This window comes from Prorops nasuta, unplaced genomic scaffold, assembly GCF_024137725.1.
Source record: "Prorops nasuta isolate Cenicafe-Biocafe unplaced genomic scaffold, Cenicafe_Pnas_1.2 PNAS00017, whole genome shotgun sequence".
Taxonomy (NCBI): Eukaryota; Metazoa; Arthropoda; class Insecta; order Hymenoptera; family Bethylidae; genus Prorops; species Prorops nasuta.
This window is the reverse complement of record NW_027116814.1, coordinates 3,641,738-3,654,545: the sequence shown is the minus strand read 5'-3', so window position 1 is coordinate 3,654,545 and position 12,808 is coordinate 3,641,738. Positions and strand designations below refer to the sequence as shown.

The window sequence follows — 12,808 nt, the reverse complement described above, 5'->3', positions numbered from 1 at the left end:
ATATATGTCAACGAGAAATTAATTAACACATGTACGAGTTTTAATAAAAATGAAGAATTTGTTCCTTCAAAAAACTTGACGACAATCTTACAGTATAATTCCTTTAAACACCCCACACATTGCCATACAAGAATCAACCAGAAGCCATTTAACAAACATATAGAAAATTCCCAATAAAAACAACGAAACAACTAAAATCAAAAATTCCAATAACAATCTCGTAATATCGCTGCTCAACGTATCAAAGAAATAAAAAGATCGTCCATGATAATTATACTAAAAATACAAGAGAATACAAACACACACACACACACACAGATAAAAGAGTTTTATTTCCCGCATGAAAAACAAGCGAATAAAGAATTTCTTCAAGGCCTACAGAACACATCAGTCCTGCACGTGGTGCTGCTCGCACCTCTCGAAGGCGTCGCGCGAGCTCAATCTGAGGCTTGTGCAGTTCAAGGTCAAATCCAAGGTCACGCCAGTTTTCTTGGACGCTCGCGGTTTGACCTTGGCGCCGGCATCCTGTCCAGGTGCCTTCGTCATCTCCGAGGCGATTTCCTTCCCGTCCTCGCGATACTCCACCGCCATGCCGAGGCTTCTTCTCGCTCCTTCGAACTTGCCCATGTCAAGGTCACCCGCGGTGCTCCTCTTCCTCCTCACGTCCACTCGAAGCTGCTCCGGAATTTCCGAGCAAATGCAGCTCGCTCTTTCCCTCGGCTGCTCCTCAGCGTTCACCAGGCTGCATCCGTTCAATCTTGGACCTGAAATAAGAATTTCGTGTGTCTCTCTCCTTGACTCACTCACACACGTGTACGGGGCCAGCTGAGTGAAACTCTCTCCCCTCTCTCTTCTAGCCGCGCGTTTGCTACGGGAGGTGTCATCTATTGGAACGCGTGGCAACTACGCTTGAAAATATCAACTCGTCAGCGTCCTATAACCCGGTCGAAGAAGCAAACCTTTATCGCTGGTTCCTCCAAAACTACGCGTTCGCTCCGAACAACGATATTTATCGGTACCAAAAAAACAAAAACTCGAAGAGAAAAACTAATCCCAAAAAATTATCATTTCACAAATGTTCAAATTCAACCACGTTGATCCCCATGCTACAAAAAATGACACAAATCTGTAAAAATTCTCCATCAGCGAGTAAATTCGAGAATCAATGCGAAAAAGAAAGCTTTCGTCGTGAGGGGGTGGGGGATAAGAAATATTGGAACGAAGCAAAACTCGCCGACGAAAATCGCAATGTTAATAAGGACTAGCTTTCCAACAGCGAGCAGGAAAATATGGTTTACGATTGAGAGGATCGAGAGACGCAGCAGTGTCCAGAAATGACCTTCGATGATTCTTCTGGTGCATTCCTCGAGGGTGGCGAGTTTTTTCCTGCATTCCAGAGCCTCGTCTGGATCGCGTCTGCAGGTGGCAGGACGCGGGAGGAAGCTGGACGCGTTCTCCCGATCGATTTTCCGTCGCCCGGTGGCCTCCGTCACTTTCTCCAGGAGTTCGTCCAGGATCTCGTCCCTGCGGTCCCTCTCCTTCCGGTCGCAGCATCGCTGCAGGGACTCCACCAGCGGAACCGGGGCTTCCGGGAGCTCCAGCGACACTATCGACAGAAACGCCGGCCTCTCCTTCCGAGTCCTCTCCAGCCAGGACCTGTAACTGCGCGACAAAATAAAATTCTCGCGAGGCAACTCAACTTTTCCCGGAACTCCCATGAGGCCACTCGTTAAATCCTCTCGTGGCTCGAAATCGAGCGGATCCGTGTAACCTGCACCAACACGATGCCAACTTATATATATATATATATATATATATATAGGTGTCTAAGACACAAAGCAGCTCCGATAGTGTTTTTCGAGGAAGGAGAGCACGCTGGAAAGTTGCAATAAACTTGGTAACCTTGCCCGCTTCGAGCGTCCGGGGTCAGATTCGAAACACAATACGGGCAAAGTATAGTAGACGAAGAGGTGCGGGAGGGAAGAGGTTGAAGAGTGAAGAAGAGCAAAGAGTGCAACGTATAAATAAGGCGCGAGGCTGTGGGAAGGCCCAGAAAAAGAGGAAATCGATCAAGGATCGTTGATAAGGATGCATCGATTCGCTTTTCTCCTGTCTTTTCATATATATATATATATATATATATATAGTCTATGGGTTTATTACAAGTTATAGTATATACGAGCGTGTGTAAAGTACACGGACCTGAGATTCCTTATCTCGCGAAAGAATATAATTTTATTGCGAAGAGAATATTGCAAAAACCTGGAAGAGCTCGCTCTAGCCGAGTAAAGGCGAGCGTTGCGAGGGTTGCAGATGTGTCCTCGAGAGTTGGGCGAGTGCGACCTTGAACCGCAGGACTCGCGACGAGCGCTCCTGGGGTCCTCGAGCGTCAACCTCCGGATGTACAGTCCTGGAACCTCCTCCGCTCCAGGGAATTCCCCTCTTCTCCCGTAGGAAGCCACCCTACCCCGATTATCGCCTTTTCGTCCAGCGAATCATCCTTGCTTGGTTGCAACAATTTTTTTTCTTCATTCAAAAACGTCATTCCGCTTGGAATTTCATAATAGATAACGCGCTGTAAATCAGTGATAAGCGCGCGGCGATTGATCAATAATCGAATATTGCAAAATTTAAATTTTCTTTTAGCAAAATTGTCAAACGAATTGTGTTAAATGTTTTTCATCGATAAATTCGTTTAATTTTAATTATAGTCTCGTGTGTGGAGAGAAACGATTGGGATTATCCGCGTGTTTCGTTGTCGCGACTCGAGATTTTCCTAAAGAAGCTGCGCGTTTAATGACGGCGCGAGCAAAAAGAGAGTTCTCCTTCGCGAGGGAGAGAGAGAGAGAGAGAGAGAGAGAGAGAGAGAGAGAGAGAGAGAGAGAGTAGGACCAAATTGGTCGTGGGCCGAGAGTCGTTTAATTCACCGCGCAACAAAATTGGCCCGATGCGTATACAGCAGGGACGGCTGATTATCCGGAATTAAATTCGCTGACATCTTGATTAAGAGCAATGTCTCGCGGAATGAAAAAAAATCCACGCTATAAATCCTGATTTTGCGCGTGCACGGCATTATTTTAAACCTTGCATCGATGTTTTGCCAAGGCTCGGATAAAAATTCAACCCACTATGAATTTATCGTGCAGCGAACTGCTGCGGATCTTTAATAGGAGAAACGTTTGTTAAAACTTTGCTTACGAATGCATCGACTCCTCTTTGCCGAGAAACGTAATTATTTTCTGCAAAATAACCAAAAATACATTTCCAAGTCTATATCTTTAAAAATTCCACCCAATATGAATTTATCATGCGAGCTGCTGCGGATTTTTAATCGGAGAAACGTTTGTTGAAACTTGGCTTGAAAATGCATCGACTCCTTCGATGACAAAACTAATGATTTACGAAACGAGAAAACAGCTGAAAGTATTCTTCCAAATCTATTTCTATCTTCGAAAATAAAAACGAATCAAACGCGAAGAGTTTGGTCGAAGAGAAAAGTGAAATTTCTTCGCAAAATTCAGTGTTCCAATTCCAAGGAGCGTCGAGAGAGCGATCAGGTTCGGGATCATTGAGAAGAAATGGGAAGAAAGGAAGAGTGAGTGGAGGAGGGGGGGGGGGGGGGGGGGGAGGGGTGGAACGGCATTTAAAAGCAAAGCAAAGCAGCGAGAGGTATATAAGGTGGTCTCGAATAGCGAGGCGGCATTAAAACGTTGTTTAGCAGGCCATTTCGAATTTTAATTTTCTTGTTGCTCGCCGTGAAAGGTGTGGGATAGATTAGTTTTCGCTCGCACGACTGTCAGGCTACTTGCCGCGGGCCAAAATCCATAAACATATATACATATATAAAGAAGAAGGGGGGGGGGGGGAAACGAAGAGACGCACAAAATACTACGACTCTATTTATTTCGATAAATAATTTATTCGAGAACCTCGCGCGACCACGATCGATCAAGTTGCGATGCGTTAATTCGCCGATGCAGATTCGACGAAGATCGATCGAATTTATTCTCGGATTTCCGCGCGACCGTTTCAACAATTCGAGCCAATTGCACGTAGATCTTGTATACGTATATATATATATATATATATATATATATGTCTTGGAGAGAGGCAAACCGATGCACAGCACCGTGAGAAATCTCTCCCGGCCATCTAAAGTGATAAGTCTGGTTCCTCGATTATAAAAAAAAATTCATTGAATAAAGGAGAAAAAATTCAGTCGAGTCGAGAGCGTGACACATATAGCGAACCAGAGCGAATTTCATCGATCCTTCGCTCAAAAATCGTTCACCGAACAACGCGTGTATAACGGACAAATCATTTTTATTCGTGAGAGTACGTCGCAACTCGATACGGAGCGAGCGAATGAAATTTTAATTTTGAAAATTAGAAAATGGATCGATCCTGCGTGAAATTGGAGCTTTGGAGGGGGGGGGGGGGATCCGAATGATTCGTTGGTCGTGTTCTTCAGGGTTAACTGGTATCTCGTGGCAACATGCTCGATTAACTTGGAATCGATAAAGTATAGTCAGAGAACTATATATATATAGATATAGTGCTTGAGTTTTTGAGCAGTTGGAAATAATCGAGCGTCGGTTTTGGAGTTTAGTAGAGGAGGGGTGAGAGAGGGGGGGGGGGGTGTGGAAGAAGCAGCCAGGCAAGATTTTCGAGGCGGTAAACGTAATCCGATCTGGAGAAACACCTACGACCACGAGTCCGAATAGTATCGAACGCGCCGTGAATTTTAATCGATCCTTTAATCTTCTCCCTCGGATCTACCATTGCCATTCTTTGATCGAGTTTACGAATTTTTTCCCCGTCTCATTAGTGATAACGAGGTCCTTAATTGCTTTATTCCTTTGCTTTATAGCATTCCTCCATTTTTTCAATGTCACGTCTTTCATCAGGCCTCGATCGATTAAGATTTATAACAGCCGAGCTCTCCGCTGGATTTCTCCGGACAGTCCGACTTGTTTCGATTGTATTTCATGTATATATATCACTCTTGTCAAAATTCTGTATACATATATATATATATATATATAATACGAGAACCGTTTTTATAGTTTTCGCGTTAAATTACAGAATAATGTTTGAAGAAAAGAGAATCTTCATCAGCTTTTGATCGATCGACATTTATAACAGGCGAGCTCTCCGCTGGACTTCTCCGAACAGTCCGACTTGTATCGATCGTATTTCATCCACATATATCGCTCTTTCTCATCAAAAGTTTGTAGAATGGTTTTCAGTTTTCACGTAAAATTTGCTAAAAAAAAACGTGAATTTCCACACGAGAAGCAATTATCGTATCGACGAGTTTCGTGCTATCCCGTATCGAGTCCCGAGCGTGTATCGGTGCGTCTATTTGCTGTAAATTGCGGAAAGCAGCCCGAAGAAGTCAGGAGAGAGGGATTTGCCCGGAATAATGGAGAAAAAAACATGTAAACGAGAGTGCACGAAACTCGTTTAAGCGGTTTGCCAGCTTTCTTTCTCCTCTCCTTTCTTTTTCCATACCCCCCCACTTTCACTCAACTTACGCGTTCGTCGCAAAATGCAAGTAAACAAAGAGCGCAGGGACACTGATTCGTGTCGCTCCCCCACCCTTTTTTCACATCCACCACCTACATATATATATATATATATATATATATGCAATTCTCCAGAAAAAAAAACAAATTAAAAAAATGCCAAATTTCAAAACCCACTCGAACAGAGTTAAAGAAGAACCTCTGCAGAGAAGCCTGAACACAGCAAAGTGGACTAAAAAACGAGGCAATTTCCTTTCGGAAATCATGCGAAATCAATACTATATATAACGCAGTATTTTCGACCAATCCTGACCGAGGTTTACGAGCTAGCCTCTTATTTCCTCTCCGCTTTGTTTTAGCTGGAAAAAAACTTGTTCTGTCGCGTGCTCGTAATTCTCCCATTGGAGGGAATGGAAAGCGTAGAAAATTTATCAAAAAAAAAAAAAAAAAAACTCTTGGCGTATATATACGTGGACGTTGGTTCCGAGTCCCGAATAGTCGAGATCGGAGCGAAACGAGACAAAAAGGCGAGCTATTATTGACGAGGTAGAGGAGTTTCTAGAAAAAATCGACTGGGCAGAGGTTGAGGTTCTCGAAGAAAGGAATTTAAATTCTTCGAGGTAGTCGCGCGCGTTGCGTAAGAGATCGGTCCAAGCGTCGACGACGACGACGACGACGACGACGACGACGTCGTCGTCTTCGTCGTCGTTGGCGGCGCCTTTTTATTTCCCGGAAATCTATCGTGGCCGGTCGGGCTCGGAGAAAGAAATTTATTCGTGTGGAGAGCGGGACGGGACGGGACGCCACGGGCAAAAAGATGACAGAAGCTCCGAGGGCGCTCGTTTTGCTCCCCCCCCCCCTCCCTCCCTTCGCCCCTCTATCCTTGATATTTAACGATTGATTGGCAGGATTGCCAATTTGGCCAATTACCGATTCGCGGAATACCCAATCAAATTACACAGCGACGTATATATATATATATATACGTGTGTGTGGGAAGAAGCGCGTAACGCCGAAATTTCTCACTGAGAAACACATGCACACATGTATAAAAGTGTATTCTCTCTCTCTCTCTCTCTCTCTTTCTCTTTATGCACAAACGGTACATGACGAACGAGGCGAAAAATTCGCCTCGCTCGAGTTGAGTCGACGAGAGAAATCTTCGGTTTCGATGCACTGAGTGGTTTTCTAGCTTTTCGCTTTTTTATATAAATTTTTATGCGCGTCTGTGTGTATGTGACGCGAATATATGGTTGCGAATCAGTAGGTCGAATTCTTATTAGAAATTCATAGCGGTTTCTCCTCAGTCTTACCAAAGAGACGATGATTATTATTATTGTATGTATATAGAGAGTAGCGAATTTACGCGATAAATTGATAAAATTGCGAGAGGGGAGAAACTGGGACTGCTACGCGAGTCACGTCTCGACACAAACTGCGCCGGCCGGTCTCAGTTACTAAAATCGAATTTTGTGTGTGTGTGTGTGCGCGCACTACACGGATATCCGCTGATCCACCTCCACCTTCGCCCAGTCTACGCGAATATTTCACCCCCCCCCCCCCCTCCTCCCTCTTGTTACTATTTCTTTTTCACTGCTGCAGCATGCGATTCGCAAATCTGCACGTCGAGTTTGGTTTTTTCTTGGTCGGCGAATCCAATTAAATTAACGCAATGTTTAATGATATATATATATGGATAATTGTTAAATTTAACAGGGGAAGGTTGTAGTTTTATTAAAAAATTAAACTTTAACAAGGCTGAATGGAATATTCGAATTTCAAGGATTCGTGTTTCGAGGGAAAATTTGCAAAATTGCACGTGCGAATTTTATTTTTATATGACAATTAATTTTCTTGCGGTATCCCTTCGTTTGGAGTTATACTCGTGTGTGTTTGTGCTTGGTGATACACGATTCCGGTAATATTCTGCTAAGAAAGAAACTTGTCAACTCTCGCAGAACTTGCAATCGTGCCTGTTATCGCGAAACTTTTCTCCCAAAACCATTCTTCCCTGTTTTGTATAGTTTACCAGAGTTTTTGCCCCCGCGACAGCACGTCAAAATTATGATAATTAGCAGCATTACTTCCAAAGACATTGGACTCGAGGTCATCGATCCTTAACAACTTTTCGCGGGTCTTCCCTCGACTAGTTGCTTCATGTTTGCACAGTTTGCAAAACTATCATCCATCGAAACAGCACTCTGAATTAATGAAAAAATTGCAAATAAAACAAACGTTTCCATAAAAATTCAGCAATATTTTTATCGCGTCGCTAAACTTGCAGAATGACGAAAAATGTGCACCAATTAGCGAGAGAGAGAGAGAGAGAGATGCTTTGGACGTGAAAAAATTAAAATTTTTAACCAAGGTGATTGCATAATCAATTATCGATAAAACAGAATATTCTATATCGAAGAGGAGTGAGTTTAGCAGGGTGAAAAGTGGTGGTAGTTGCTCGTGCTAAGACACCAATCCTCCTCGTAAAAGTCATCCTCGTTAAGATTTCATTTGCAACTCTCGTGTATAGGAGAGGAGGAGTCGAGTAGATGCTGAAGAGGGGGGAAGCAAGAGGAGAGAGAAGGGGGGTGGGGGGAGCTTTTCAGAAGGGGTGCAGAAGCCTCGACCTTCATCGAGGGTATAGGAACCAACTGAGAAAATTTATTTTAAAAAAGTTCGATAAGCACAAACCACACCTCCACTATTGCTATATATATAGACGCACCAAAGTTACTCGCGGTTTTCGTCAAAAAGAGAACAAAGCGGAGAGCTTTTGGACTCGCGAGGAAAACCTTGAGAAAAATGCGCTTAAAGTTTGCGGGTTCAATTAAAAGGATGAAAGGTGAAATTTCGTTGAGCGTTGCTCCATTCCAACCTACATATATATATATATATATAGATTTTTATATCCGATTGTACGCGTTGGCGTTTGTGCAAGATTTATCGAGTATTCTCTCAATTACGAGTGGACAATGGAAAGCGGGAAAGGCGGCGAAACAAAAGAGAGCGAAAGCGAAAGAAAATGCTTTCTTCATTGATCGCACTGCGAAAAGCCAGGATCGATATTCCATTTTGCTGGCAAGTGGTGCGATTCGCGCGCGTTAATTGCTTGCGAGCTGGTTAAAGCTCTTTACCCCCCCCCCCCTCTCGATCCACACCCAACAGCTGGCTTTATAGCCTTTCTCATCCCTCTCGATCCCCCCCCCCCCCCCCAATAGCCACCACCCCACCTATGTAGTTCGGATTCTTCGCCGCTGCTCATTTTTCTTCCACCCCCCCCCCCCCTCCCCGCGTTGTTGCTTCTCGCTGCATTGCACTTTTCGAGCCTGGCACTGTGCAGGCCTATATATATACGAATGCGCAGCTATACGGCCAAATCGTGCCGCTCCACGATTAATTAATGCTTCGCACAAATTTACACGCCACTGTTTCGTCGTAGGAGATTATCCTCGAATTTAGGACGGATCAACACGCCAAAACTTTCCTTCCCCGGTTGCTACGACTGTCCGATGCTCCGCGATGAAATATCTGGGACACGCGATTGAGTTCTCGTTATTTCGTTACGCGATTGTTTCATGTTTCTGGTTGGAAAGGAATTTAATGAAAATTGAGAGTTTGTAAATACTTGGAAATTCTTTCGCTGAGACAAAATTCTCTGGTGATTATGTAAGAATGATTTGTTTCTGGTGTACGGGAAAAATGTTTGATTTACATGGTAATGTAATTGTAACGCTGATACGCACAAATGATTATAAAAATTTTGTAAATGCTCGTAAAGATATCACGAGTGATTGTTTTCATGTTTCCACTCATAAATTTGTTTGGTAAGACGAGAATCTACTCGGTAACTACAGGGAAATGATTTATTGCTTGCCGTACGAGAGAGAGAGAGAGAGAGAGAGAGAGAGATTCTGTCTGGTCGTAAATAGCAAGAAAGTACAAGCGGATAGTCAGCAGAGTTACTACTGGATATCGCGTGATCATCAATCGCGCCGGAAGCGCTTATTAGTATCTAAATTGAGGGTAGCTATGTATATGTATTCGTGCACGCCAATCGGATGAGATCTTACCAGATTTTTCCCTCCTCGTCTAACATTACGATATATTTCAAAGTAGTCCAAAATTCTTTCTCACCAATTCCAAAAAAACTGCCAAAATTTCATCCTTGAATTTAATTTCATTTTGAGAATTATTTCATCGAGCTGCGAGCCTAAGCATTCTCGTGCAAAAGCTTTATCTCTCTCCCTCCCTTTGCTATATATTTTCCCAAATCTCTCTCTCTCCCATCACTTTAAAGAATTTAGCAATCTAACAAAATTCTCCTCGAGTAGCATTAAAATATATTTCAAAGTAGCCCAAAACTCTTTTTCCCAAATTGCAAAAAACTGCAGAAATTTCATCCTCGAATTAATTTCATTTCAAGAATTATTTCATCGAGCTGCGAGCCTAAGCATTCTCGTGCAAAAGCTTTATCTCTCTCCCTCCCTTTGCTATATATTTTCCCATTCATCTCGCTCCCTTTAATACAAATTTTCCCATCTCTCTCTCTCTCTCGCCTTTTTAAAGAATTTAGCAACCTAACGAACTCTCCTCGTGCAATATGGCACCTACCGAAGAGGAGCGCGCGAGAGACCAAGAGACAATAAAAATACTTCAAAGGCTCCATCAAGCTTTCCCGCTCTCTGCACGCTTTACTCGTTACCCCCCCCCCCCCCCTCCGTCCCTCCGTCCCTCTATCCCTAAGAAAACACCTGTCCGAAATTCACTACGACGTCGTTAAAATTTTACGCGCGAGTTTCGAAATTGTCGTAAAAAAAAGCACGAATTTCTCGTCGGAACTCTCTCTGCCGTGCCGAAGTAATTAAAACGGACTGCTTTAATAAAAAATGCTGAATTAAAAATAAAACTGTTCGTATAGGGCGGGCACGCGGATATAATTAAGCCTCCGTAGTGGAAGTATCCAAGGAAAATCTTGTTGGTTTTTTTCTTTTTTTTTTTTTATAAATTCTTTGAATCCTGAGACAGACATGTGCGATCGCGAATTAAGAGGGGGGGGGGGGGGGGTGACTACCACATTCCCGGCGAAAAAGCAGCAGAAAAAAATACACGGGAGGACGGGGAGTTGCGATTCGAGGCGCGTGCAGGTTTTTCCTGGCGCGATTGAAAATTGTGTTCTTGCCCCGTGTATCGATACAAGCTCTTTTTCCGGTCGTAAGGGGGGTTTCGATGGGGCGAGTGCGTGCGTGTGTGCGTGTACGTATATACACGTGCTCCCTGGCGATCTCGTATTGGAGTCACGTGGTGGTCCAAGTCTTGTTATCGGCAGGACCCTCCCACGCTTCGATAACGCAGCCCTTACCCTCCGTTGCTCTCCTTGCACCACCACAAACACGCTCGGCACTGTATGCGTGACCTTCCATCATGTGTATATAGAAAAGTACACGCGCGAGCCTCAACGATGCCGACTCGCGAATCGAAAAACTTTAAAAATATTGTCCTTGAAAATAATAATAATAATCACGAAAGGAAGCAGATTTCTCGTATACACTGCAGTTTACGCTTTATTCATCGTCGAGGAAGAAGGAATAAAGAAACAGGAAATTATGTGTATATATATATATATATATATATATATAGGACGACTGATAAAAGGAGAGAATTTAGCGAGGGATTACGAGACGAGAAGCAGAAGAGTCTCTCTCGTTCGCTTTCTACGTTCAAAACTTTTTCATTTATATGGTCGTAAACGGTTAGTCGTTATCGTCCGACACCTCGCAGGAATTTACTACTAGCTATGGCTGGGTGGAGGGAAGAGGGGGGGGGGGTGGGGTGCTGCACGCAGAGGGTGACACGTTCGCCCGTACCGATTACGCCGGATAATTCCTGGAGGCTGAGGAAGAAACTGCCGAAAGAGCTAATGCGACAGAAAATTCGCCCCGATAATCATCCATTCGAGCTTTTTGTCCAGCCCTGATTTACGCTGACGAAATCTAATAAAAACTCCTTTTCCAGAACACGGCCCAATGTATTCGTGTAATTGAATGACCTTGGAGGGTCAAAGGTCGTCGATAGAAATTCTCGGTTCTTGCTCGATTATATTTGGTACGAGGAATGTTTTTCGTTTTAATAGCGTGTTCTTCGGGATGTACCAATGAGGGAAGTTCTATGCTATATAATACAAGTGAAAGTATAATTGCTGAGATAAAACAATTTTAAAGCGAGAAATCAGGGCTTTCGTTCAGTGGAGCAATTATACTTTACTCTCAATTTCGTTGAGATTTTTAGCTCGAGACGGATAATTACTCAGAAATCGCCATTTTAAATCCAACATGGCTCCGGTTTTGAGAATATTCTGCGCGAGCGGAAGAGTGTTATCGTTGAGCAACTAATCGGGCAATGGCAGCTGATTAGCGTAGTCAAAGCTCCGACCAATCAGATTCGATTACGTCACTCGTGGACGAGCACGCTGCCTGTCAAAAGTGACAGTTCGGTCGTCGAGTGTCCACGTGGTTGGTCGTCGGCGAAACGCGCGCGCCGGCATTTTTTTCGTCGTAATTAATCGCCGACGACCACTTAATTATTCGCGATTAAACATAATTAATTACTTTCTTTCAATCACGCAAGTGTAATTTTATTGCGATCATTTCTAATTTTACCCACGAGTGCAAATATTTCAAGGAGCGAACGAGTTTTTTTTTATAACATAAGGAATAAAGCGAGTTAATACAATAGGATAGATTCGTTCGTTCGACGAATGCTTTATTAGTACGCGATGAGCTATCCGTTATTATATCGAGGAATTTATTTGTTGTATCGACGAAACTCGTTCACTGTTTTAACGAAAAATTGTTCATTGCTGGAGAATATTTTTCTCGGTGCTTTGATTCAAGCAATGTAACAGAGAGATGCGTTGTGCAAGCGAAATAAAAAAAAGTATTTTCGCACGCAATAAAATCGTCAAAACAAAGACGGTGCGCGGCGCGAGTGACGTGCAGTGTTTTGGAGGATGCAGCGGCCAAGGGCGACAGCCCCAAGGACTCTCATAGCCTGTGAGTATTATCATTATTATTCAATAGTTAAAATAAACCGAAACATTTTTGTTAAATAGAATTTATTTAATTTAATATTCTTGTCTTTTTCTCCTTCTTACAGTGGGCGATCTCATTGGGAGATGAAAGTGCGCGTCGCGTCGTAATTATTTAAAAATTAATAATCGCGAGTGCCATCGTCGTCGTCATCTCCTGCAGTCTGCGGAGGATCATCGTTGGATTTTCGCCGAATGA

At 43.4% G+C, this 12,808-nt stretch overlaps 1 protein-coding gene across 1 annotated transcript in view; it reads right to left on the bottom strand.

Annotated features, from left to right (window-relative positions):
- Positions 1-387: 387 nt before the first annotated feature.
- The window catches only part of LOC136779520 (uncharacterized), a 30,964-nt gene continuing 18,543 nt past the window's right edge, over positions 388-12,808 (bottom strand). Inside the window, exons 3-4 of the mRNA XM_066737142.1 lie at positions 1,340-1,662; positions 388-764 (exon numbers count right to left, since the gene is read on the bottom strand). Of these exons, the coding sequence (XP_066593239.1) occupies positions 388-764; positions 1,340-1,662 (700 nt within the window). The remainder of the gene's footprint in view (positions 765-1,339; positions 1,663-12,808) is intronic.